Below are 26458 nucleotides of genomic sequence, written 5' to 3'. Positions count from 1 at the left end.
GTTGTTGTTTTTTTTGTGATAGTTGTTCATGAGTCCCTTGTTTGTCCTGAACAGTTAAACTGTCCATTGTTCTTCAGAAAAATTCTTCAGGTCCCAGAAATTCTTTGGGTTTTAGACATTTTTGTGCATTTGAACCCTTTCAACAATGACTGTATGATTTTGAGATCCATCTTTTCACAATAAGAACAACTGAGGGACTCATATGCAACTATTACAGAAGTTTCAAACACTCACTGATGCTTCAGAGAGAAAAAACATGCATTAAGAGCCAGGGGGTGAAAACTTTTTTAATTTGAAGATCAGGGTAAATTGAACTTATTTTGTCTTCTGGAAAACATGTATCTTCTGTAGCATCTAAAGGGCAGTACTAAATGGAAAAAATATGATTTTTAGGCAAAATAAGAAAAATGTACACATCTTTATTCTGTTCAAAAGTTTACACCCCTTGCTCTTAATGCATCAGTGAGCGTTTGAACCTTCTGCATATGAGCCCCTCAGTTGTCCTCAGTGGACAACAAGTGAAGATGGATCTCAGAATCATTTAGTCAATGTTGGAAAGGGTTTAAATAGACAAAAATGCTGAAAAAACAAAGAACATTTGTGGGACCTAAAGGATTTTTATGAAGAACAGCAGGCAGTCTAACTGTTAAGACAAGGGACTCATGAACAACTATCAGTAAAAAAAAGAAAAGAAAAAAGAAAAGCACAGCCGTGGATCATTCAGGTAAAAACACAGTATTAAGAATTAAGCACATGTAAACTTTTGAATTGGGTCATTTTTGTAAATGCAACTTTTATTTTCTCTTGTGGACTATATATATATGCCTTTTATGTGAAATATCTTATTCAGGTCAGTAGTAAATCAATCAAAAAATAACATGCATTTTGTATGAAATTGGTAAAATAATTAACATTTTGCAGATTCTGCAAGGTGTATGTAAACTTTCTGACCTTTTATTTTCACTTTCGTATTTAGTTTTTAAGTAACATTTCTATATGACTAAAAGTGCATTCCATCACATATAGCATCTTTCATACAATATATTACCAGTACCAGTAGTTTTTTTTTTTTTTAATAGCCATAATAAAGAGTCAATAGGTGTGTCTAAGTGGCCAGTATGAAAATCTCTTTCCCTCAGAAGGAAGCAGTGCAGAATTTCCGTCAAATAGACTTTTTCAGACAGATCTGCTGGTTCTTTCTGACAGAATCATAATTACATAATTTGCAAAAGTTACCAGAAAATTACATTTTCTCATGTAAACACACAGGTTATAGTTATCAGTATAAATAGCATTTTACTGTATTTGTACATGTAAAGTAAACAAATGACAAAAACTATTTTTAAAAAACGAAACGTGTATAATCAATTCTTAAATTATTCCTTTACCCTAAAAGCAACGACAAACACAGGATCCACTTTCCTTGAAGAAACCTATTGAACCCAATGCGTGTCATCTTGACCCCTTATCCTTTCGTATAGGTTTTTGGGTCAGATATTCTATGGTCAAAAGAAACTGAAACTGGTAAAAGAAACTGGCGTTGTCATTGTTAGTCTACAGGAAGTTGGCACTGACGACTTGACTGTCTTATCATCAGCACCTCGGACAGCGCTCAAGCAACAGGTTGCGTAAAGCGCACCGAAACGCTTCAAGTAAACAACATGACAAGACATTCTCAGAGTCAGAGATAAAATATTGTCTCAAATTTTCCACAATAGTTAGACCAGTTTAAATGAATGGTGGAGAGAAGTTCTCACAACTATACAAAGATCGTCTTAAGGCACAGGTGCAGTCAACAAGTTATTATGAAATTACTTGCATTACCAGTAATTATCATCCTAAATAAAAACTTTTTTCATCTCACTTACATATCGCACTTAGCCTGTTCCTAATGTGATGCATAAATAGCTAAAACAAAGTTGGATGAAGTTAAATGCCGTTACCTGTCTCCATGTTGTGCCGCATGACCTCACCTGAGACAAAGACAATATTAGCCTCCTTTAAGCCCGCCTCTCAGGGCATGTGATTGGATTATGTGCAGCAGCTCAGAAGGACACTGCATTAACTCATTCGGTCCAGTGGTTGACAATCGTCACTCATAGCATAAGAGTATTATATGAACAGTGGTCTTGTGGAACAAGTACAGATCCAATTAAGTCTCACGTTGGTCTGCAGGTACTTGCCATCAGACACTAAATGAAACGCATTTCAACAAGATGTAGTCTTTTGTGGTTAAATGATCTATCATGATTAAATGATTCTGATCAACTGCCAGAGGATTTCTTTTGATCAAATGGTGAATGTGAAATTGTCTTCAGGATAAACTGTAATTGATCCACTTTGTAGCATCAAGGAGATTGGAACATCTTCCATGACACTGTACTGCCACGTAGTGGTCATTTAACGACACCACTAGTCTGTGAACTTGGTTTTTAAGTGGGTATGTACTAGTATTGTGTTGCAGTGTAAACTGAATTCGCCACTGAATTTAATAATTAAGTTGGCTTGAGAAAGCCAGCTTATTGATCTACTATTTAAGATTATTATTATTATTATTATTATTATTCTGAGCCAAATTTCGGTTTCTATCTCCTCTTAGAGCTTTCAAGCTAGAACCACCAAACACGGTCCAGATCTTCAGACTGGTCTGACTCGGTGTGCTGTATCTTTTCTAACTGATCCGGCTTACGGTTTTCGTAAACCAAACTTTCAAACCACCAAAAATCCCATAGACTTACATTGACGGAATGTTCAAATGAGCAACACTATTCAAACTCCAACTGACAAAATTCAAACTAAACTCCCAGAATCCCTTGAGGCTCAATCAAGCTTCCCTTCTATGTACTATTTCTAATCCATTTAGACTCATTTAAGCTTCCACTCTAATATTTCTAGTGTATCTAGCTATCTAAATCATGCTAACAACATGCTAGTAACATTCTAATCATGCTAACAACATGCTAATAACTTGCTAATCATGGTAGAAACATGCTAGCAACGTGCTAGTAACATGCTAATCATGCTAACAACATGCTAATCATGTTAGAAACATGCTAATCAGCTTGCAGCATGCTAGTAACATGGTAATCATGTTAGCAACATGCTAGTAACATGCTAATCATGATAGCAACATGCTAGTAACTTGGTAATCATACTAGCAACATGCTAGCAACTTGGTAATCATGCTAGCAACGTGCTAGTTACATGCTAATCATACTAGAAACATGCTAACAACATGCTAGCAACGTGCTAATCATACTAGCAACGTGCTAGTAACATGCTAATCATGCTAACAACATGTTAATTATGTTAGAAACATGTTAACAAAATGCTAGTAACATGCTAATCAGCTTGCAGCATGCTAGTAACTTGCTAATCATGTTAGCAACATGCTAGTAACATGCTAATCATGTTAGCAACATGCTAGTAACTTGATAATCATATTACCAACATGCTAGTAACTTGGTAATCATATTACCAACATGCTAGTAACTTGGTAATCATGCTAGCAACATGCTAGTAGCTTGGTAATCATATTACCAACATGTTAGTAACTTGGTAATCATACTAGCAACGTGCTAGTTACATGCTAATCATACTAGAAACATGCTAACAACATGCTAGCAATGTGCTAATCATGCTAACAACATGCTAGTTGCATGCTAATCATACTAGAAACATGTTAACAACATGCAAGTAACATGCTAACAACATGCTAGTAACATGCTAATCATGCTAGCAACGTGCTAGTTACATGCTAATCATACTAGAAACATGTTAACAACATGTAAGTAACTTGCTAATCATGTTAGAAACATGCTAGTAACATGCTAGTAACATGCTAATCATGCTAACATCATGCTAATAACTTGCTAATCATGCCAGAAACATATTAGCAACTTGTTAATCATGTCAGAAACATGCTAAAGCAATGTGTTAAATCATACTAGCTGCTTTCATACTATTTGCTTTTTATATTAAGCCAACTTAAATCAAACTTTAGTACTATTTTTGACAATATATTGTTACGATTAGCCATTGTTTTTTTGGAACGTTTTTGTGGGGCTGGTTGTTACAAATATGTCTAAAGATACAGTAAGAGTCACTCTTAACCTGCTTTGCCATAAGAAAACTACGAAAACTAATGTGTTTATGTAATATTTACATCTATATACAAGCTGTCACTGTCTGTGTACTAAAAAACTGAACGTGCAACAAATAAAAATGGATATACAAAAAGTATAAGGGCTTTTGTTTTATTTTCTTGCAGATTATTTGGTATCGACTCCCAAGGAACACATAATATATATGAAATATATGTATAGTTCGAAGTTGCTTTGATGGAAACCTATTTTACATAAAAAAAAGCTGCTAAAAAAAAAAAAAGGTAAACTAAAGGTAAAGGTTTTATTACAAAAAAGTCAAAATTATGAGATATGAAGTCATAATTATGACAAAAAGTCAAAATGATGACATCATTATGAGGTAAACTGAAACTAATGTAATTATAGGTATGGCAGAAATCATGTCAAAGAAAAATTATGAGTGAAAAAAATTATGAGGCACTAAGTCAAGTCATAATTATGAAAAAAGGTCAAAATAATGACAAATCTAATTCAATTATTGTGTATCTATCATTTATGTAAATTTCTGTTTAGGCATTTTTTTTCACTAGATTCATGTTATTTTAAATGTGTTTAAAAGCGTTTATTTTGATACCTTATGACTGAAATAGGTGTTTTTGAGATCTTACACCTGCCTGTGATAATCATATGCTTTGCAAATATGTAAAAAGAGAGTTAGCAGAGCGGCCCGCCCTTGTTTAACCAATCAGAAACGTTCTTTGCCAGTCACTCATTTTGCCCGGAGTGCTTAGACGTATGGCTTAGAGGGCGTGTGGATAAATAATTCGGTTGATATCTGCCTGAAATCGTTAAAAAGTCGCTTAGAGCTTTTTCAAAAACCTGAACACCCCCATTAGAGCAGCTAAACGTCTGTAGAGGTTAGCGCTACCAATGACCTATCTCAGGAAATCACGAATCAAATAACCAATCATAATTCAGCTTTCATTCACGCCCGCCTTCAGAACCATCCACCAATCACAGCGCAGCTCTCTTCCACGCCCAGTCTCCCGAGCCAACTGTAGATCTCTCTACTCTAAACACCGCCTTTTCACACAAAAAGTGTCCGTTCATCATTTCAAGCATCTAGTGCGGATTTTCAAGGCAAGACCGGAAGTGCGTTCAGTATACTGTCATCACGCAAAGGAAAGCAGTGAGTACTGAGGTCATCTGCTTCAAGGAGCACCTGAACGTTACCTGTGGTGTTTTAGCAAGGTCTGTGTCGGATATTTTTTATTGCATGACTCTTTAAACAAAAATGCAAGCTTGTTTGTTTTGATACGGTTGTTGTTTTCATTCATGTACGTGAGATTATGTTGAAGCTAGCTAACGGTTTACGGTATTTTAGCTTCTTGAAGGGGATTTGAGTTTGCTTATAATTAAATTGCTTACTTTACGAGTGAAAATAGCACATAGAAACAGCTTAACAAAGTGTCAGCTTCGGTCGAATGAGATATTACTCATGTCATAGGTAATGTCGGTATTTTGCATGTCCTTGTCAGTTTACATCACCAGCAGAGCAGCTAGCATTAGCTGACGTTACAATAGTTGTAAACATGCGGTTTATATCGCTCGCTCTTCATGGTAGATAAACTTTAGCAATTTTGTTAGTTAATAAACAGTTTAGTTACATACTGTACAGTAAACAGCTGTGCAAGTTCAACAGCTCCGGGTAGTCCTTCCTCTTTTTATATTAACGTTATATATTGCTAATCTCACATGTTTATCTGTCAGGCATTATTGTTTACAGACGTGTAATAAGCATAAACTTAATGAGACAGGGTTCATCCTGTTTATTAGTAAGTGTGATTTTAAGATCTGTTACTTAAATGTGACCCTGGATGACAAAACCAGTCATAAGGGTCATTTTTTCAAATAAACCCCAGCGACTTAAGACTGGTTTTGTGGTCCAGGGTCACAAATGTCCTTAGTCATACATTTTCTTAGTTTTACTTTTATTTTATTACCCGCCACCACAACTATGCTGGCGTAGCTGCAGTTCAACATTCATCATGATATATATCTCAATCATTTGTTCTTCACTCTAAAATTACTTTGTTCCTACAAATCAGGTTTAAACAACTACTAAACCACCTTATATTTCTGAATTTTTTGTGTAGTCTATTTGATCACTGTAACCCAGATTTCTTTGTCACAGAAACCGATAGGATGTCTGGAGATTTGCCTCTGAATATCAACATTAAGGAACCACGATGGGACCAGGGCACGTTTATGGGCCGAGCTCAGCACTTCTTCATGGTGACAGACCCCAGAAACGTGCTGTTGTCCAGTGAGGTTTTGGAGGATGCGAGAGTTACTGTGGAGAACTACAGGTCTGTGATCCCTCTGGTTTTTAATGAGGTATCTGTGAAATTTAGGGGTGAAATCCTGTACGTTAGCATAAAGTAGAAACTGTAGCAGAAACTGAAGTTTTAGAGTGCAGTATACAGAATGTTTGTTTTCCTTTCTAAACAGACTCTTAAAACATGATAGCATAGATTTGTTGTTTGAAACTAGGCCCTGGTAATTACATCTGTGTAACATCTGGTCTGTCTTGTTTTTATAAATAGCAGCAAGTGGATAGGTGTTCTAATAATAAAGTCTTTTATATAGATAACAATTAGCGTAAACTCTTGAACTTTTATTCAGCATAGAAGCATTAAATTGATGAAAGAGACTTTTATTACAAGAAAGTTCTATTTCAAATAAACACTGTTCTTTTGAACTGTATTCACCACAGAATCACAGTTCCATCAAAAAAGCATCACAGTTTATACAAAAATATTAAGCAGCACAACTGTTTTCAACATTGATGATATAAAATAGGTATTAAGGCATCACATCAGCGTATTAGAATTGTTTTAAGCATTATGTGACATTGAAGACTACAGTAATTAACAGTAAGTAAGTAAGTAAACCTACTGATCCCAATCTTTTTAATGGTTGCATGTACGTGTGTGTGTGTGTGTGTGTGTGTTTACCTCCTCAAATGACCTGTGAAGTCTTACTAATGGCCGTTTTCAAACACTCCCCCATCTTCCATTGGTCAGACAAACAGATGCCAGTCCCACCCCAAATGCCATTGGTCAGTGCTACTGGTTGAGATGCTCAAACAAAAATAGCAATGTTTTGAAAGTGCCACAGAGCTTTTCAGAGGAATCAACCTACGAAAGTCTTACTTATGTCTCTCTAAATTAAGCTGGGATAGGAAAATTACACACTTCCTTTTTAAATACTGTTTCAGTTCTTTTTGCGGTTGTCTATTTATCATATGATCAGCCTGTGTTACATTATTGTTTTGATGTGTTACTCTTGCTGTACTGCTGTGCCCTCCTTTGCAGGTTGGGAGTAGTGAAGCCTGGGCTAACAGAAGATCAACTGTGGAGGGCCAAATACATCTACGACTCTGCTTTCCACCCAGACACTGGAGAGAAAATGCTGCTAATTGGACGCATGTCTGCACAAGTGCCCATGAACATGACCATTACGGGTTGCATGCTTACGTTTTATAGGTAAGCACACTGTCACAGTGGATCGCTCGGAGAAAATGTATATAGATCTGAAAATATAATACAATAAAGCCAGAAAAGGAAACTGAGTAAAACTTTCCATGGCCTGGGATAAATATCCCCGCTCAGTTCTGTGAATACTTCCTAAATGAGTCATCATGGAAAAGGCGGCACTCCTAGTGAATAGCTTGGTGGGTTTTTTCAGGGTTAGAAGGTTGACTGTTTTATGATAGTACTTTGTGCTCTTAAAACATTGATCAAGATTTAAAAGAATACTATGACTAAGGTTGTAAAAAAATATATATTTCTTTTTACTGGTTTTGTGGACACTTTTTTTTTTTTTTTTTTTTTTTTTGATTAGTGAGTCTTCTGCAAATGAGTCATTTGCCAACAAGACCAACATGTGACTCAAATTACAGCCTTGTTAGAAAGATTCTCATGACTGCAGCATTGTCTATGAAAGGTTTTTAAATTAGAAATTGTCTCATAATATTAAAAAAAAGCATTTTTCTCTTCTTTTAATTTAAGTCTTTCTCTGTGTTATCAGGACGACCCCAGCAGTGGTGTTTTGGCAGTGGGTAAACCAGTCCTTCAACGCCATTGTCAACTATACTAATCGCAGTGGAGACGCACCAATCACCATGAAGTATGAGGGCTAAGATCACTACTAGAAACAATCTAGATGCAGGTTTCTATATGAAGGCCTCATGGCAGCCCCCTCTTGATGCTGTGATGTGTTTCGCCCACACTATGTTGGTATATTGCACAATTTAGTTTTCTGAAAGCTGTTGCATGAGCCAGACTGCCATGATGACACAAATGCTGGAATCTGTTCCTCTTGTACTCCATGAACTTCCATGGAGCAGAGATGTCAGTGTTTCATGATCACTACACATTCTGAATACAGGCAGATTCAGACAGCATGCTCATTTATTTATGTTTCCATTCTGATCATGTATTTATTAGCAGTTTATCATCTAACAATGTAATTGCCTGAATCATTTTTTTTCACTAAGCATCAGTTGCTGAATTCACAGGTTATGCAGTGAGGCTTGTATTGTTTTAATATTGTTTATGACACATGCTTCAGGGATGAACACATTAGTCAACATCATAGCTTTTTCTACCGAAGTCTTGTAGAAGAAAGTTGTGCATTCTGTAGTATCAGCAATTATGAGCTCCATGAGAAATATTAGTGGTACTGATATGCTCAGAAATACAACATGTATTTTATTTGAACTTTTGCAGTCAGCTTGGAGCAGCCTACGTGAGTGCTACCACTGGAGCAGTAGTAACAGCCCTTGGACTGAAGTCTCTGACCAAGGTCTGTCCTTTCACTAAACATTTATAGTTAATTACAGAGTAAAAAAAAAAAAAAAAAGATTTCCTGTACATTTACTCACCCCTGTGTCATCCAAAACGATCTGTCATTTTCGAAAAACATATATACTTTTTAACCACAAATGCTCGTCTTGCACTAGCTCAGCATCCATGATTTCACGCATTACGTAGTTATGTTGGAAAAGTCGCGCGTGACGTAGGTGGAAGTATCGACCCAGTGTTTACAAAGTGAACATGCAAAAAACCCATTGGCTTCCACTGAAGTCCACTATATGTAGAAAAATCCTTAAATGTTTTCCTCAAAAACCTTCATTTCTTTTTGACTGAATAAAAGAAAGACATGAACATTTGGATGACATGGGGGTGAGTAAAGTATTAGGAAATTTTAAACTAATCATTTAAGATATCAGTTTACTACTCCCTTTTTTTTTATTTATATGTTTTCATATGTTCAGCATGTATTCAACATTTTGGAGTCAATTTTTGGTGATGATGTGAACAGTCTCTTATGCTGCATTTATTTGATCAAAATTATTGTGACATTTTATTACAATTTAAGTGTTTTTTTTTTTTTTTTTTTTTTTTAATTACTTTAAATAATATTTTTTCAGCAGCTATTAATTCAGTCAGCAAAAGATGTCTAAAAAAAAATAAAATTTAGACAGTGGTTAAATTTTTATCTTTATTACCCTTTATTACTTTATTAAAAATTTAGTTTACCTCTTTTTTGGCTTGCTGACACTTGTTTTTATATCTAGACAATTTATGGCAGCAGTGACTTGAAATATCTTATCTTTTCTTAGCACTTGCCAGCTATTATGGGGCGTTTTGTTCCATTTGCTGCAGTGGCAGCAGCAAACTGTATCAACATACCCTTCATGAGACAAAGGTAAGTGAGAGAACTTTTTTTAATTACTAAAAGAAGCATATGTTAGTGTTGAATTAACCACTGAATGAATTGTTCTACAGAGAGCTGAAGCATGGTATTCCTGTTACTGATGCTGAGGGAAACCGTCTTGGGGAATCAAGTCAAGCTGCTCAGCAAGCTATCGTACAGGTGGTGGTGTCTCGTATTGGCATGGCAGTGCCAGCCATGGGTAAGCTTTTGGTAGATGTTATTCATGTAAAAAATTAGAGTTTCTCTACATTTAGATTTTTTTTTTTTAAATAAGATATACAGTTGTGGCCAAAATTATTAGAACACCAGTATTTCACCAGCTAAAAAATGGTTTTAAGTCAGTTATTTCTGTCTTTTGCTGTAGTGTATCAGTAGGAAATATCAGTTTACATTTCCAAGTATTCATTTTGCCATTTATTGTAATAATCCAGTTGCACAAGGAGTCTGACAACAGCCAGTGCTCTACACTGAGATCTCACCATCATCCAGTCTGTCTGGAATGACATGAAGAAACAGAACAAATTGAGACTAAATCTAGAAGAACTGTAGCAACGTCTCCAAGATGCTTCAAGAAACCTACCTGGAAAGCTACCTGAAAAACTATGTGCAAATGCACCTAGAGCAAAAGCTGCTTTAAACGCAAATGTTGATTTAATTTAGTTACTAGAAGTCATTGATAAATAAAATCTGTTTATGACATTAGTTTTGACAGCATCCTCATTTTACAGCATTTTTACACAAGTGCCTGTATCTTTGCAGGTAGGTTTCTTGAAGCATCTTGGAGACGTTGCCACAGTTCTTCTAGATTTAGTCCGTCTTAGTATATTCTGTTTCTTCATGTCATTCCAGACAGACTGGATGATGATGAGATCAGATCTCTGTGTGGAGCACAGGCATTGTCAGGCTCCTTGTGCAAACAAAAATCTGACTGGATTATTACAATTAATGACAAAATGAATGTTAAGAAATGTAAACTGCTATTTCCTGCAGACACACTACAGCAAGAAATAGAAATAAACCATTTTTTAGCTGGTGAAAATACTAGTGTTCTAATAATTTTGGCCACCACTGTATTTAATCACTAAATTGTTTTCATCTGCCTCTTATAAAAAATAAAGTAAGATAAAGTAATTAAAAATGAAATTAAGTGTGTTGTGAATTTTCCCTTAAACAGCTATTCCTCCAGTTATCATGAATGCCTTAGAGAAGAAGGCCTTCCTGAAGGTAATGAACCACAAACACACCCATTTCAAGCATCTATCAGAAAAAATGTGTTTTTAAACAACTTCATATCAATTTCTCAGCGGTTCCCGGTTCTCAATGCCCCTATACAAGTTGGACTTGTTGGACTCTGGTGAGTTTTTAATCACAATTTTGTTCACTATGCAATCATGGTTTAAAACGGTGAATGAATGACTTATTTTAAACATCCACCTCCACAGTCTGGTGTTTGCCACTCCGCTGTGCTGTGCTCTGTTCCCACAGAAGAGGTGAGTGCTTCAAATTTAGATCCACTTTTGCTATGGTTTGTTTGACATGCTGATTCGGGTTGTTTTTCTGTCTCTGTGAAGTTCTATGAAGGTGAGCGGCCTGGAGCCGGAGCTTCAAGAGAGGATACGACAAAACAATCCTCACATCACTACGGTTTATTTCAACAAGGGTCTGTAGTGAGGTCTAGGTTGCAGCCCATGCTGATGTCCTCCACTGCACTGGAGGTTAGTGGGCACAATTTGAAGGGTAGAACATATTTATTTTTGTTTTGCTGTTCTGAGTTATATATATATATATATTTTTGTCAATTTTACCCCTGTTATTGAACTATCCGAAATGACTATATGTACAGTGAAGGTCAAAACTTGCTGCTGGATTTAGTTAAAGATGCTTGAATGTTAACTGCTGCATTGCTTTACGCCTTCATCTTATAGACTTATTTACCGGTATATTCATTGCTTTCACTTATTCTAGATTATCATTTTTTTCCACTAGTGGCTCAGAACTAAGATTTCAGCTTGTGGTTTAAATGTCTATCCAACTCAACTCACCCATGTATGTTGTTACTAAAGACAGTTGCAGAAATTGGGTTTTCAACTTTATTCTGCTAGGAGGAGTATTTCCACCTTTCACACTCCACTATGTGCCCATTAAGTGCACTTATGCAGTGAATGCAGTGTGCTTTACTCTGTATGCTACAAAAGAAGCCCTAAGATGTGCAAACACTCCGTTATAAGCACATCACTGATATCACTTCCTACAGGCCATATTTCATTATTTCTGTTTAAGCCTTATGCCTGTGTGGTTTGAAGTCATCGCTAATGTCTCAAAGACATTTGGTTGTATGGATTGTAGTTTGTGTAATGTTATTGAAGAAGGTCAAAATGATATTTATTGGAATACGTAATACTTATTTGTGATTGTATGAATAATTTCCCCAGGTAGGACAGAATGTGTCTGGGCGCTTAAGACAAAAGCACTACATATCTCAGGCAGCAAGAGCACATTATAAAAAAAAAGAGTTAGCTCATGTTCAGTAGAAGAAATATTCTTGTTTAAAGTATAAAGGAAAAGTTGCTTTGATCATGTTTTAAATCTCAGACCTTTATGGGAACAACGGTCAGATTTATTGTTGTCATGGGGGAAATCTATGTGTTTTATTAATAATATATATATATATATATGATGATGTCAGTCATAGTGTCTGTAGTATATGATACAACTACCCTTTATTCACTACTCTTTGGTCCTGTAACCTGAGCGTGTATGATCAAACTTGTTTTCTCTGACATATTGTGGTAATGTGTACATGTGTGTAGTTTTTGTTGTCTGGTTCCTATTGTTTTTGTGGATGAAGTTAACCTTCACAGTGTTTTTGTTGCCATCACACTCTCACAACTGCTTTTTGGGTGCAAGGGCACAATCTTGTCGTTATTCTCATCATGTCCTCTAAGAGGCAGCAGAGATCTTTTGTTTTTTGACTTAAGCACTCCATTGTAGGCAAATAATTTAGCCTAACATCTAAGCACATTGTTACGCAGGTATGCTGTTGAAAGAGGTAGCCCAGTTGAAAGCAATCAGGAATTAATGCACAAACTCTGTTACAATGATGGTAGTTCAAAAACACGTCTAGGTTTGATATAGAGAAATGTTGGATATGTTATGCAAATATGACTGTTTGATTGTGATTTATACAAAACGCTCTGATTTCTTCCCGTGATGTCCTGTTACACAAAATATCACAGACCAGTTCAACCAGTCAAGACTTGTTCTTCCTTTCAAAACGCACAGCGTACCAGCAGATAAGTTCATTTCAGTAATGCTCACTAGTGTCACAATGTTTATAGTGATGCTCAAAATAATAAACACACATTTCCAAATTTAAACTGACAGACATACTGTCAGTACTGTCATAGCATCCTCAACCACACTGACCCAGCTTAATTTCAGCAATACACCAAATTATTTAGCAAAGGTGGTGTTTCAAGATCGAATACTTTTAAATATGTAATGATTGTAAATTGCACCAGAGCATGACAATGTTATTTGGATGTTAAACCATAATGTTACAGCTGTACACAAAATATGTTAATGAACTTACAGTCATCATGTATTGTTTTCTATATGCAGTTATAACATTATGGTTGTCCATCAAATAGTGATATGTCAATCATAATAGATTAAATAAAAAATAAAGATAGTCACACCAAATAAGATTATGATTCACTGCACATGCTTGATGCTTAGAGCACATATTTATTGACAGGTTTCCTATAGTGTGGAAAGTGCAGACAAATGCAAGTGCAATAATTGGTGTGATGTAACTTGCATATAAATGTTGCACCAGGAAGACCCTCTTCAGCACAATTATTCTAGTTATTATTATTGGTGCTCATTGTGTTTTATTTTTCCATCATTTTATATTGTTTTGTTAAATCCTTGTGTGTATTTTATCTGGAACAATGTAATAAAGATATTATACTATGCATGAGACTATATTTTGTTTGTCAGCTCTTGCTATAGAGCAGTGTTATGCTTACAAAGAGTTGATAAGGTATTTGGTGTATCCACCTTATTTTTCACGTAAGATCGGGCACGGCCATTTATAATATTTATGCTTCTGGTCTCATCTGCATCCAGCTATTTTTAGCTGTACAAAACAGCTTGTTTTGATGCTTGACATTGCAAATTGGTGTGTCTTACGATTTTATTTTAATGTATTATCTTAATTATGAGCACATTGGTTTGTAGTGCAAATAGTTTTACAGTTTACTGCACGTTGTTATTCTTCTTGTTATTTCCCTATTGCAGCTAATGAACTAGAAGTCTCACCCATAGGTTTACTTCCACATTAAAGAAAAAAGCAATTAACGAACTGGAAGTCTCACCCATAGGGTTACTTCCGTGTTTAAGAATAAATTGGATAACAGTTGATTTAAAGGAATATTTAAACAAAAAAAGAAAATTTGATTCACCTTCAGGCCATTCAAGATATGGGTGAGTTGTTTCTTTATTATAACAGATTTGGAGAAATTTAACATACACTGATGGATCCTCTGTAGTGAATTGGTGATAAACAGCTGATAAAAAAAAATTCACAAGTAATCCATGTGACTCCAGTCATTTTGTGAAGTGAAGCAGGATGTTTGTAACAAATTCATTAAGACATTTTTAACTTAAAAGTATGCGTCTCGTCTAAATCAGGAGAGAAATATGCACAAATCAGGCATTTACAACAAGAGTTCTCAACAAATGCGAGCCTGGACTACAAAACCAGACATAAAGACATTTTTGAAAAAAAAAAAAAAAAAATCTAAATATTGAGGAAAAATGCTTTTAAAGTTGTCCAAATTAAGTTTTAGCCATGCATATTACTAATCAAAAATTAAGTTTTGATATGTTTATGGTATGACATTTATCTAATATTTTCTTGAAACATAATCTTTACTTAATATCCTAATGATTTATGGCATAAAAGAAAAAAACGATCATTTTAGGTATTGTTGGCTATTGCTACAAATATACCTGTGCTACTTAAGACTGGTTTTGTGGTCCAGGTTCACATATGTCAGATGAGTTTGATGTGGGACGACAAGTTATGGGTTACTGATTGTTTTACAAACAGCATATTAAAAATTACATTTAATGCACTCACCCTTTCTTTCTTTCATGTCTTTCTTTCTTCGGTTGTAAGGAAATTATATTTTTAAAGAAAAACATTTCAGTATTCTTTTTTTTTCCATATAGAGGACTTCAGTGGTGCCCCGAGTTTAAACTTCCAAAATGCAGTTTAAATGCAGCTTTAAACGATCCCAAATGCGGTTGTAAATAAGTCCAGCTGAGGAAGAAGGGTCTTATCTAGCGAAATGATCATTTATTTTCATAAAAATAATACAATTTATATACTTTTTAATGTCAAAACGCTCATCTTGTCTTGCTGTGCCTGAATTGTTTTTTTTCAGTTCATGACAGTAAGGGTATGTTGAAAAACTCCCATCTCATGTTCTCCCTAAACTTCAAAATTGTCCTATATCGCTGTTTTACCTTTTTTGTTAAGTGTGTTTGATCTTCTTTGCATGTTCACTTTGCAAAGACTGGGTCGGTACTTCTGTAGTGATGTAGGATGATTTTGAAATGATTTTTAAAATTGAAGGAGAAAATAGGATTGGAGTTTTTCGACATACCCTAACTGTCTTGAGCGAGAATACACAGAGTTCAGGCAGAGCAAGACAAGACAAGCATTTGAGATAACCAATCGTTACGCTAGATACCCTTCTTTCTCGGCTGGGAACCGTTTACAGCCGCATTTAAAGTGCATTTTTCAAAGGCACCATATCAGTCCATTATATGGAGAAATATCCTGAAATGTTTCCCTCAAAAAACAATTTCTTTATGGCTGAAGAAAGAAAGACATGAACATCTTGGATGAAAAGGGGGTGAGTACATTATCTATAAATTTTTGTTCTGAAAGTGGACTAAAAGGCCTTGATTAATTTGTTTCTTACCCATGCACCCATTTACTGCAGAGGATCCACTGATGAGCAGTTTATTAAGGGTGAGTAAATTTTCAACAAATTTTCATTTTTTGGTGAACTACTCGTTAATTCAGACATTTTCTGAATCAAACGCCTTCCCCAGATTTCTGTTTAAACATGATTAAACAAACATAATGCCATCATGAGGGCCGTTTCAAAGTCCTCTGCCTTTAAAACGCAAGTGTACAGTAGGTGGACAAAGAAAAGCACTTTGTTACCTATTCAATATACTAATCGGGGATTAGAGCTGAAAGGCTCAGCAGCAAGTTGTGTTGTGCAGAAATATAATTCAAATGTGACCCTGGACCACAAAACTAGCACGGGTACATTTGTAGCAATAGCCAAAAATACATTGTATGGGTCAAAATGATGAATTTTTCTTTTATGACAAAAATCATTAGGATGTTAAGCAAAGATCATGTTCCATGAAGATATTTTTGTAAATTTCCAATTGTAAATATCAAAATTTAGTAATTTGTATTTCTAAGAACTTCATCTGAACAACTTTTCGATTTTCTCAATATTTAGATTTTTTTGCACCCTCAGATTCTAGATTTTCAAATAGTATCTCAACCAAATATTGTTCTATCCCCACAAACCATACATCAATGGTAAGCTTATTTATTCAGCTTTCAGATGATATTTCAAAAATGTACCCTTATGACTGGTTTTGTGGTGCAGGGTCACAAATGCCTACAATACATGGTTTCTCAAAAACACCAAAGAATCTCAAATGAAGACAACCTGAATTTTTGGAGATGACATGTTTATTGTTCATCGTGTCCATCCCTAGCTGAACCTTTGGTTGCTCACTGACCAGAAGCCAGCAGGATTGTAAGCATGTGTTTGCATCAAATCTGCTCTTTCAACTTGGAGTTTGGAGACAGACTTTCATTAATACACATACCACAAAAACCAGCAGTGTGGCAGCGGGCAACCAAAGAAACACAGTATGGGTGAAAAACAACAATACAATGACTCATGAGAAGCTATTTCTAAAGTGCAAAAACAATATTACTTAATTCCACAACATTAGTCCCATTTGTTCATGCTAAAGTACCTAAATTAATATGAGGCCACATGCAACTCTGTGGCATTGTCACTTAAGTGTATCAGTCAGTGCTAACAATTCAACATAACCTGAGCGTTTCTCTTTATTCACAGCATTAGTAGGAGCAATGAAGTGTGATGAGGTGGATTGTGACTCTAGATCAAAAGGAGAACTTTCCTTAAGCTATTTTAATCAAACACCTGACAAACTTAGACAACATCTACTTCTCTACCACGATTTTCTTAGCGGCTTCCAAAACCGACTCTATGCTGACTTTATCTCCAAACTCCTTTTCTCTGTGCTCTAGAAGAACCCCCTGAAAACAATAAAAACACAGGATGTGTGAGGACAAGCAAGTGACTGAAACTCTGAAATGCACTGCAAAAGCACTCTCTTGCTTTGTAATGGTTTTATGAAATATCTAATAGATTACCTGTTCACCAGACCCAATGACAAACACCCCTCCCAGGATGAAACCTTCTCCATTCATGTTCCCCTGGAAACCTGACTTCCAGGCCCTTATAAAGTTTTGCCAGACTCCCAAACGAATGAAACCAAGCACACCCATCTTCCTCTGTTGTGGCCCATAAAAAGCTTGCTGTGCACAAATAGACACCCAGGTAGAATAATAAATCAGTGAATTATGACTTGGATTAAAACGCTCACTTCATATGGATTTCTTTTATGATCTCTTTATGAAGCATCAAAGTTGTGGTTTCACATTCTTACAATGGAGGCACAGAAAGCTCTCAAGTTTTATTAAAAACATCTTCATTTGTGTTTCTAAGATGAACAAACTTCTTTTTCTCAACGTTTGGAATGACATGAGGATGAGTAAATGATGACACAATCTCATTTTTGGGTGGCCTGAGAATGTACTAACCTTTTCATCCAGAAAAATCTTCCCTGCGAACTGAGGCCTGAAGTCCTGGATCTCTGTACCTACATTCTCCTTCACTACAGCATACAGAGGGACCCCGAGCTCATCCAGCTGGGGCTTCAGAGAGGACAGCTCAGCGGCCTCCTGTATATACATGATCATGTCATCAGCAGCCCCACGTTCATGTTTAGACTAATATGTTTATGCTTTTGCCAACTAATAGTAGTGTAGCATTCCTGGGTTCTTTTTAGGGAATAATTCATCCAAACATTAAAATTTGCTTTAAATGTACTCACCTTCAGGCCATCCAAGATATAAATGAGTTTATTTCTTCATCAGAACAGATCGGGAGAAATTTAGCATTACATCACTTGCTCACCAATGGATCCTTTGCTGTGAATGGGAGTCCAAACAGCTGATGAAACATTACAATAATCCACAAGTAATACACGCACTCCAGTCCATCAATTAATGTCTTGTGAAATGAGAAGCTTTGTGTTTGTAATAAATTCATCATTAAGACATTTTTAAACTTACTGAATACTGCAAATTCTGAATCGGGAGAGAAATATACACAGATCAATCACCATTTACAAGCCAAAACACTTCTAAACAAACGTGTCAGTGGATTTTGATGTGAGAGGACAAAAGTTGATAGACATTTTTCACTAAACAAAGCATTATTATGCATTGTGGACTTGTGATTCTCTCTTGAATCAATTCTGTGCTTAGTTTTTAACAGTAGATGGCACTGGGTGCTTTGGAAACAGCCATACTCTGTTTGCATCCAGTAGCTTAACACACACACCACTTGAACCAAAAGTGAATTACAAGTGTTCACAGTGGGCTGTTTACATTCATAAAAGCAGAAAAAAAAGGGACGTGCAAGTACATTTACCACTTACATTCTTTGAATTAGCCAAATGCACAAATGCTATTTGTGTGATTAAAAAAATACAGGTGCATCTCAAGAAATTAGAATATCATGAAAGTTCATTTTTTTATTGGAACTTATTTTCCATGGAACTTTCATATATTCTAGATTCATTACATGTAAGGAAAATATTTCTAAAGATTTTTTATTTTTTTTATTTTGATGATTAGAGCTTACAGCTCATGAAAGTCAAAAATCCAGTATCTCAAAATATTAGAATATTTCCTAAGATCAATCAAAAAACGGATTTGCAGAAAAAGAAAAGTTCAGGTTTTTTAAAGTATGTTCATTTATGCACTCAATACTTGGTCGGCAGCTCATATTACAGCAAATTACTTTCTCCTAGCACAAATTACAGCATCAGTGAAGTGTGGCACGAAAGTGATCAGCCTGTGACACTGCTGAGGCACTACTGAGCCTTCAGATCATCTGTACATTGTTGGATTGACTGTTTCTCATCTTTCATAGATTCTCAATGGGGTTCAGGTCAGGCATGTTGGCTGGTCAATAAAGCACAGTAATATGGTCAGCAAACCACTTGGAAGTGTTCTTTGCACTGTGGGCAGGTGCTAAAGTTCTGCTGGAAAAGGAAATCAGCATCTCCATAAAGCTTGTCAGCAGATAGAAGCATAAAGTGCTCCAAAATCTCCTGGTAGACAGCTGCATTGATTTTGGACTTAATAAAACACAATGGATCAACACTAGCAGACGTCACGGCACCCCAAATCATCACTGACTTCAGAAACTTCACACTGGACTTCAAGCAGCTTGGATTCTGTGCCTCTCCAGCCTTCCTCCAGACTCTGGGATCATGAAATGCAAAATTTACTTTTATCTGAAAAGAGGACTTTGGACCACTGAGCAACAGTCCAGTTCTTTTTCTCCTTAGCCCAAGTAAGATGCTTCTGACATTCTTTCTGTTTCAGAAGTGGCTTGGTGGCCCTTTTCCTGAAGACGTCTGAGTGTGGTAACGCTTGATGCGCTAACTCCAGCTTCATTCTACTCCTTGTGAAGCTCTCCCAAGTGATTGAACTGGCTTTACTTGACAGTATTCTCAAAAGTTCAATGTCATTCTGTTGCTTGTGCACCTTTGCCTACCCAATTTCGTCCTTCCAGTCAACTTTGCATTTAATATGCTTTGATACAGCACTCTGTAAACAGCCACCCCATTCAGTAATGACCTTCTGTGACTTGCTCTCTTTGTGGAGGGTGTCAATGATTGTCTTCTGGACCATTGCCAAGTCAGCAGTCTTCCCCATTAGTGTGGTTTCAAAGAACAGGAGATATCCGGAATTTATACCGTGAGAATGGACATTTAATTAAACAAAAATGTAAATATTCTAATATTTCGAGATACTGGATTTTTGACTTTCATGAGCTGTACGCTCTAATCATCAAAATTAAAACAAAAAACTTTTGAAATATTTTACTTGACATGTAATAAAAGTGGAATATATGAAAGTTTCATTTTTTTTAAATTACAATAAAAAAAAAAAAAAAAAAAAATCACCATCTGCTGTTAAAAACTAATCTCTGAATTGACACAGAAATTCTGAGATGCACAGAGAATCACGATGCATACGGAAAAGCGAACTGAAGCAATTTATTTTCGCACCCCAGAGAAGCAATGTTAAATTTTAAAGTTAAAATGCCTTAATAATGAATTTGTTTCCTAAAAACATGCAGCTTATTGCTTTAGAAAATATTAATTGATGGACTGGAGTCATATGGATTACTTGTGAATTATTGTGAGTTTTTTTTTACAGTAGCTGTTTGGACTCTCATTCTGACAGCACCCATTTACTGCAGAGGATCCATTGGTGAGCAAGTGATATAATGCTAAATTTCTGTAAAACTGATATAATAAAGAAACAAACTTATTTACATCTTGGTGTACATTTATATTTGTGGGTGAACTATTCCTTAAACACAGATTTTCCCTCCAAAATGCAAAATTACTCAAATTTTGGACAATGAACATAAGCATTTAAATGTTTTGTTTTTTTTAATGTAAAATTACTTTTAAACGTAATGTACTGCAATGTTGGGTTACTCCTTACTTTTTATGGAAAGTTTTATGGAAATGCGTTATGTTACTTTTTATATCTGGGCATAGCTTGCTTGTTTGTTTTTAATATTTGCGTTGCGTCATATTGCGTCATTTGCATTTCACCGTTTTAATTCATTTTGATGAATACTGTATGTTTTTTTTGCGAGTGAGATGAATTAAGGCTAGAACTACAGTAGCATTATGTTTACACAGTGCACACAACACCTCTGTACTTCCAATTTCTCTCAACATGGGGACAGGAGACTTATCAATAAATGGGAAAACAAAGTGACTGGCATTACTTATTTGAAAAAGTAACTTGGATATTTTCTCGTAAATTAAAAAGTAATGCATTACTTTATTAGTTACTTGAAAAAAAGTAATCTGATTACATAACTCACGTTACTTGTAATGCATTATCCCCAACACTGATGAGGAACATGATCACTGTACCTCTCTGCACAAAAATCATCCAGGTCGCCGGACAGCCATGATCACCGCACCAGATTTCTCCCAGAGAGCTTTCGCTTTTAAAGTCTTCTCATCTGAATGGACGCAGATAGAAAAACATTCAATATTGTGATTCCTTTACAGCAACTGGACAACATGTATTGTTCACTGTTTACTGTTCTCTTCACCTGTTCCTTTTTAATTCTTACCACTGTCGATGGTTTTGAGGTCAGCATTCCCTAGATACTGTACAGTAGCAGGTGCCGGTTTAGTCAGCAAGAAGTCAGTGTTTGCCAGTATTATGCCGGCTATGGCGGCACCCACAGCGCCAAGGCCGAGTGACCACATGCCCATTGCAAGCGTCTCACCCTCCAGGACAGACGTTGACTCTGAAAAAATGTATGGTAGGTTACATGAAACATTGTTTTAATAACAAAAAGTAATTTGTGGAAGCTGTGTTCTACTATTCTTTTCACAATCAACCCAAATAAGCATTAAAAGAATACCACTGCCCCCAAAGGGTTTGTTTATTTAATCTCACGTATTTGTACTAAAGGCAAGCAAGTGCTATAACAACTGTATACCAAGACATGCTGGGGCAGGAGCAGTACCTTTTGTCTTTCTAAAGGGAGACTGGCTGTTCTGGCTTTCCCTCGAGAAGTGCCGGTTTGTCGAAAAAGCACGTAAGCATATACAGTTGACAGAAGTGGGGAGCACTAATGTCTTGAATGCTGGTCGGCATGTAGAGATGGTCAGAGGGAGATACTTTGGAGGGAGGTTATGAGTTACCACTGTCTTATCAAAGGCTAGAAGCTGAGGGGACTGGGACACAGAGACTCTGTACTTGACAACACTATTCACACAAAGGAAAAATCTTCCTCTTGGTGACAAAAGGGTCAAACGCATGGGTCGCAGTCCCATGAGGGCCACTGCTAACATCCAAGGTGAGTTTAGCCAACCTTTCCCAATCGGGTTAAAAGCAGTTCAGTAGAAAGCTCTGGAGATGAAAGGAAAAGAGCGCTTTACCTCTCAATGTAGGACTGTTTTTTATTAACCCCTAAAACAAATATGAAACTTTGTGAGCGTATACATTTGTGAAAAAAATTTTCTAAGCATTTATTACAGAAACAACACATTACCAGTCAAAGGTTTTCAAACAGCAAGATTTGTAATGTTTTTTTTTTTAAGAATTCTCTTCTGCTCACCAAGTCTGCATTTATTTGATCCAAAATACAGCAAAAGCAGTAATATTGTGAAACATTTATTGCTGTTCAGGAAACATTTATTATCAATTTTATTATTATTATCAATATTTAAAATGCATTTCTTTCAGGATTCTTTGATGAATATAATGATCCAAAGATCAGCATGTATCTGAAATAAAAAGCTTTTGTAACTTTATACACTATAACATTCAAAACCTTGGAGTTTTTTTTTTTTTTTTTTTTCAAAAAAAAAAAATTATAGAAGTTAACACTTATTTAGCAAGGATGCTTTAAATTGATCAAAAGTGATGATAAAGACATTAGTAATGTTACAAAAGATTTCTATCTCAGATAAACACTGTTCTAAGGAAATTTCTATTTAAAAAAGAAACCTGAAAAAAAATCTATCTTTCCACATAATAATAATAATAATAATAATAATAATAATAATGTTTTTTTAAAAACAAATCAGAATGATTTCTGAAGGATCATGTGACTGGAGTAATGATGCTAAAAATTTAGCTTTGAGATCACAGGAATGAATTACATTTTAAAATATATTTAAATTTTTTGTTTTTAATAGTAAACATTTTTTTCATTTTTTGCTGTACTTTGGATCAAATAAATTCAGGCTTGGTGAGCAGAAGAGACTTCTTTAAAAACATTAAAAACCTTTGACTGGTAGTGCACTTTAAAATAACCTAATTAAATGACATTTAACTGCATGGTAATTACAGTTAAATTAAAATTTATATTATATGCAATTAGCTGAAGGACTTTTTTTTTCCTCCAAGATTTGAAGTACACTAAAGGTCCACATACAATTTGCGCACTTCTTTTTCACAAAGGCATACTGTACATTTCTGCAACTTGCTGTTACAGGTAATGCAGGTATGATTTACCGAATTAAAGGTGTGCACTGCTTAAAAAAATGTTTATCTTCCTCCCAAAATGCATATTTGTGGGTTTCCAGATAAGAGAACTGTTACAGAGTAATACAAATATCTAGCCTAACCTGTTTACATTTGGCGTGGAAATGTAGAGAAGTAAAAACAATCAGTAAATTATATCTTATTGCTTACTGACGTATTAGTTAACCCGCTGCAGAATCGACTAGAAGATATACATATGTTAATTAAATGTAAGGATACTTAAAGGACACTTATGTGTTAGATAATGGTGAGTCAGCAAGGAGATTACATTATGTTGTGCACTGTTTGCACAGGAGGCTAAAGTGCGTTGAGCTAACACCTGCTGGCTAGGTTGTTTAACTAGCCAGAGAGTTGGGTTGTTGTTGTTGCAATGCCAGATACAAGCAGTGACAATGTAAGAATATTTTAAACCTTATCTGCATTAATGCGCAAAGGTTGAAAACACCACAAACAAATGATACTCACAGCTTGCAGTTCAGCGTCTGTGTGTCAGTTCGCTCTTATCAAACTGCGGTGTGGGACAGACGCGTTCAGTTGGAGGAGGACCAGCCTGTCTAACCTCTTAAAGAGACAGGCCACAAAAACATGGACTGCGCAAAACTTGAAGAAGGGTCTGGCTGCAGACATGCACCTGCACTCTCAGACGTCTGATATAAATAAATAACTAAAATAAAGTAAAAATAAAATCGACTGCAAGTGACGTCATTTCCGGAAGTGCAGGTGTCTGAGAGTGCAGGTGCAGATGTCTGGGGGAAACTTTTATAAATCCTTTACTGCTGTTCATATAGTTTAATATAGAAATAGGCACCGATAAATATAGATTCACTATTACGAGGCTTTCTTATTGACACGGTCTTGTAAAAATCGCATAAAGCCTGGTTTTCTGAATGTGGTTGAGTTAACATAAACACTAATTTTCTTGGGGGCGTGTCAGTGAAAAAAAAAAACGTGTCGGATGCAATGGATGTAGCTAGAGACAATAGATATGCAGTGTCTGTATTGGCGGTAAATTTGTTGAAATTAATAAAATAAATATTTGTTGTAATGCACAATTAAACTACATAAGTCACATATTTAATAAAAAATATTATTATATAATTACCCTAGAATATGATGCAGTTTACATCATTTTCATAAATTGAATAAAAACAGAAAAAAGCAAAAACACAATGATGCACACACTTATGTTAGACAGAGTTTTTTTTTTTTTTCTAAATTGAACGTATGTAGAAAAGGTAAATCGTCATCTTGTTCCAACCAAAGTGACTTGAACGCACCTGACATTGTAATGATGATTTTCCTGTTAGCACACATACATCTCAGAGACGTCTATTTGACGTCTGTATTTACATCTGCAAGACGTAGTTTGCTCATCTGCAATATGTCTATTGGACATTTCCTATCAGATGTCAAATAGACGCCTATTAGAGGTCTTTAAGATCTTTATGATTTAGATTGTATGTAAAACTGACATCTTACAGATGTCTGCCAGACGTTTGTAGACAGCATATGCTTTTTAGATCAAGAGATCTTTAACAGACATCTTGCAGATGTACGTGTGCTATCTGGGTTGTCACCTAGTAAGTACGAACCTCCCTGGAAGACTTGAACGCAGCATAATGGTACATTTAAGTCATGTCGGATAGATCGTATTTATGAGTTGAACACACATGAGCGCTACCACAAAGTCGTTATTACGAGTGGGAAACTCTAAATATTTTAAGCCCTGAGTTGAGGGTGTCAGTGAGAGAACGTGTCTATATAGATATAAAGTGTCTGTATTGATGGTAAATTTGTTGAAATTAATCAAATGTTTACATTTTTAAAGTGTTACATTATTGTATAATATATAATGATTCAGTTTACATCACCTTCAATAAATTGAATAAAAACCGAAAAAGCAAAAACATAATGATGCACATTCTTTATTCGTCATTTTGTAGATGCAGACTTTTAAAAAACTGTTGAATTTTATGTAGAAAAGGTAAATCGCCATCTTGTTCCGACTAGGGCTGCACGATAAATCGCATGCGATTGTGAGGCACGCTTAGTCAGTAAAGCCGGTACTTTGATTAGTAGTAAAGCTCCATCACGTGCGTTCAGCTGGAGCGGCAATTAATACACAGAGCCGTAAATCACTGACAAGCTACACAAAATCGCACTCATAATCGCAGATGAATCGCATTCGATTATAAGCGCGATTTTGCGTAGCTTGTCAGTGATTTACGGCTCTGTGTATTAATTGCCGCTCCAGCTGAACGCACGTGATGGAGCTGTACTACTAATCAAAGAACCGGCTTTATTGACTAAGCGCGCTTCACAATCACATGCGATTTATCGTGCAGCCCTAGTTCCGACCAAAGTAACCTGAACGCACCTGACGTCGTAATGAAGACTTGTAGGTATGAACGTCCCAGGAAGACTTGAACGCAGGATAACACCTGCTGATCAAGGCCAAGAACAAACACTTCTCCTAGAACCAAGGTTGCCAGGTTTTCACAACAAAACCTGCCCAATCGCTACTCAAAACTAGCCCAATCATCTTTCGAGGGGGGTACCCCTTGTGGACAGTGTGCCGACATGCAGCTCCGTTACTCTACTGGCGTCCTGAGTTTGAACCCCAGCTCAAGACCTTTCCTGATTCTGCCTCCTTCTTTCTCTCCACTTCACTTCCTGTCCTGTATGATCTGTGTTTTTCATGGGGTAAATTACACAGGGTAAAATTTGCATTCCGGGCATAAATATCTCGTTATTGGCATTGCTTCAACCCGCAGACATGAAAAACAACCCGTGGCAATGGCGTTAAAGCCCAGTTGCGGAAAACCGCAGATCTGACAACACTGCCTAGAACAAGGGTTTTCAATCTGCTCACAACTGCTTAGACTAGTTTAGTCATGTAATTTTCTTTCTTCTAGACTAAAATTAGTTACAAAAAGGTAGAATGGTCTAATCTGAATATGAAAGTAAGACTTGTTACCATTTGGCTAACTGCTAGCCTGTCAAACTACTTCTTAATGAACACAATAAAAGATTTTTAGAATCTTATAAGAACTTCAAGATA

General features: G+C 35.9%; 2 protein-coding genes across 3 annotated transcripts; one reads left to right on the top strand and one right to left on the bottom strand.

Moving 5' to 3' along the window:
• Window positions 1-5170: 5170 nt before the first annotated feature.
• On the top strand, window positions 5171-13846 carry sfxn3 (sideroflexin 3). Its single transcript, XM_051126109.1, has 11 exons — window positions 5171-5336; window positions 6280-6454; window positions 7463-7633; window positions 8178-8276; window positions 8879-8954; window positions 9775-9860; window positions 9941-10068; window positions 11044-11093; window positions 11174-11223; window positions 11312-11359; window positions 11441-13846. The coding sequence occupies exons 2-11, from the start codon at window positions 6291-6293 to the stop codon at window positions 11535-11537; spliced, it is 969 nt and encodes a 322-aa protein (XP_050982066.1). The 5' UTR covers window positions 5171-5336; window positions 6280-6290; the 3' UTR covers window positions 11538-13846.
• A 2796-nt stretch (window positions 13847-16642) lies between these two features.
• Window positions 16643-23983, bottom strand: selenou1a (selenoprotein U 1a). 2 transcript variants are annotated; one of them, XM_051126107.1, is made up of 7 exons: window positions 23863-23957; window positions 21872-22257; window positions 21470-21649; window positions 21264-21355; window positions 17830-17970; window positions 17380-17544; window positions 16643-17262 (listed from the first exon to the last, which is right to left on the bottom strand). In XM_051126107.1, exons 2-7 carry the CDS (start codon window positions 22197-22199, stop codon window positions 17167-17169), a joined length of 1002 nt encoding a protein of 333 aa, XP_050982064.1. In that variant the 5' UTR covers window positions 22200-22257; window positions 23863-23957; the 3' UTR covers window positions 16643-17166. The 2 variants fall into 2 exon arrangements, with proteins under 2 accessions (XP_050982064.1, XP_050982065.1); XM_051126108.1 differs by lacking the exon at window positions 21872-22257 and having other exon boundaries at window positions 23863-23983.
• Window positions 23984-26458: the final 2475 nt, after the last annotated feature.

This window comes from Labeo rohita, chromosome 13 (genome assembly GCF_022985175.1).
Source record: "Labeo rohita strain BAU-BD-2019 chromosome 13, IGBB_LRoh.1.0, whole genome shotgun sequence".
Taxonomy (NCBI): Eukaryota; Metazoa; Chordata; class Actinopteri; order Cypriniformes; family Cyprinidae; genus Labeo; species Labeo rohita.
Note: the sequence above shows the minus strand (reverse complement) of the source record. Positions and strands in the feature narration are given on the sequence as shown.

Bases quoted from the DNA above. Each gene is read 5' to 3' on its own strand.
- sfxn3 (XM_051126109.1), top strand. From the start codon at position 6,291: ATGTCTGGAGATTTGCCTCTGAATATCAACATTAAGGAACCACGATGG. The intron at 9,861-9,940 runs GTAAGTGAGAGA...ATTGTTCTACAG, and splicing joins ATACCCTTCATGAGACAAAG to AGAGCTGAAGCATGGTATTC. The intron at 11,360-11,440 runs GTGAGTGCTTCA...GTCTCTGTGAAG, and splicing joins GCTCTGTTCCCACAGAAGAG to TTCTATGAAGGTGAGCGGCC.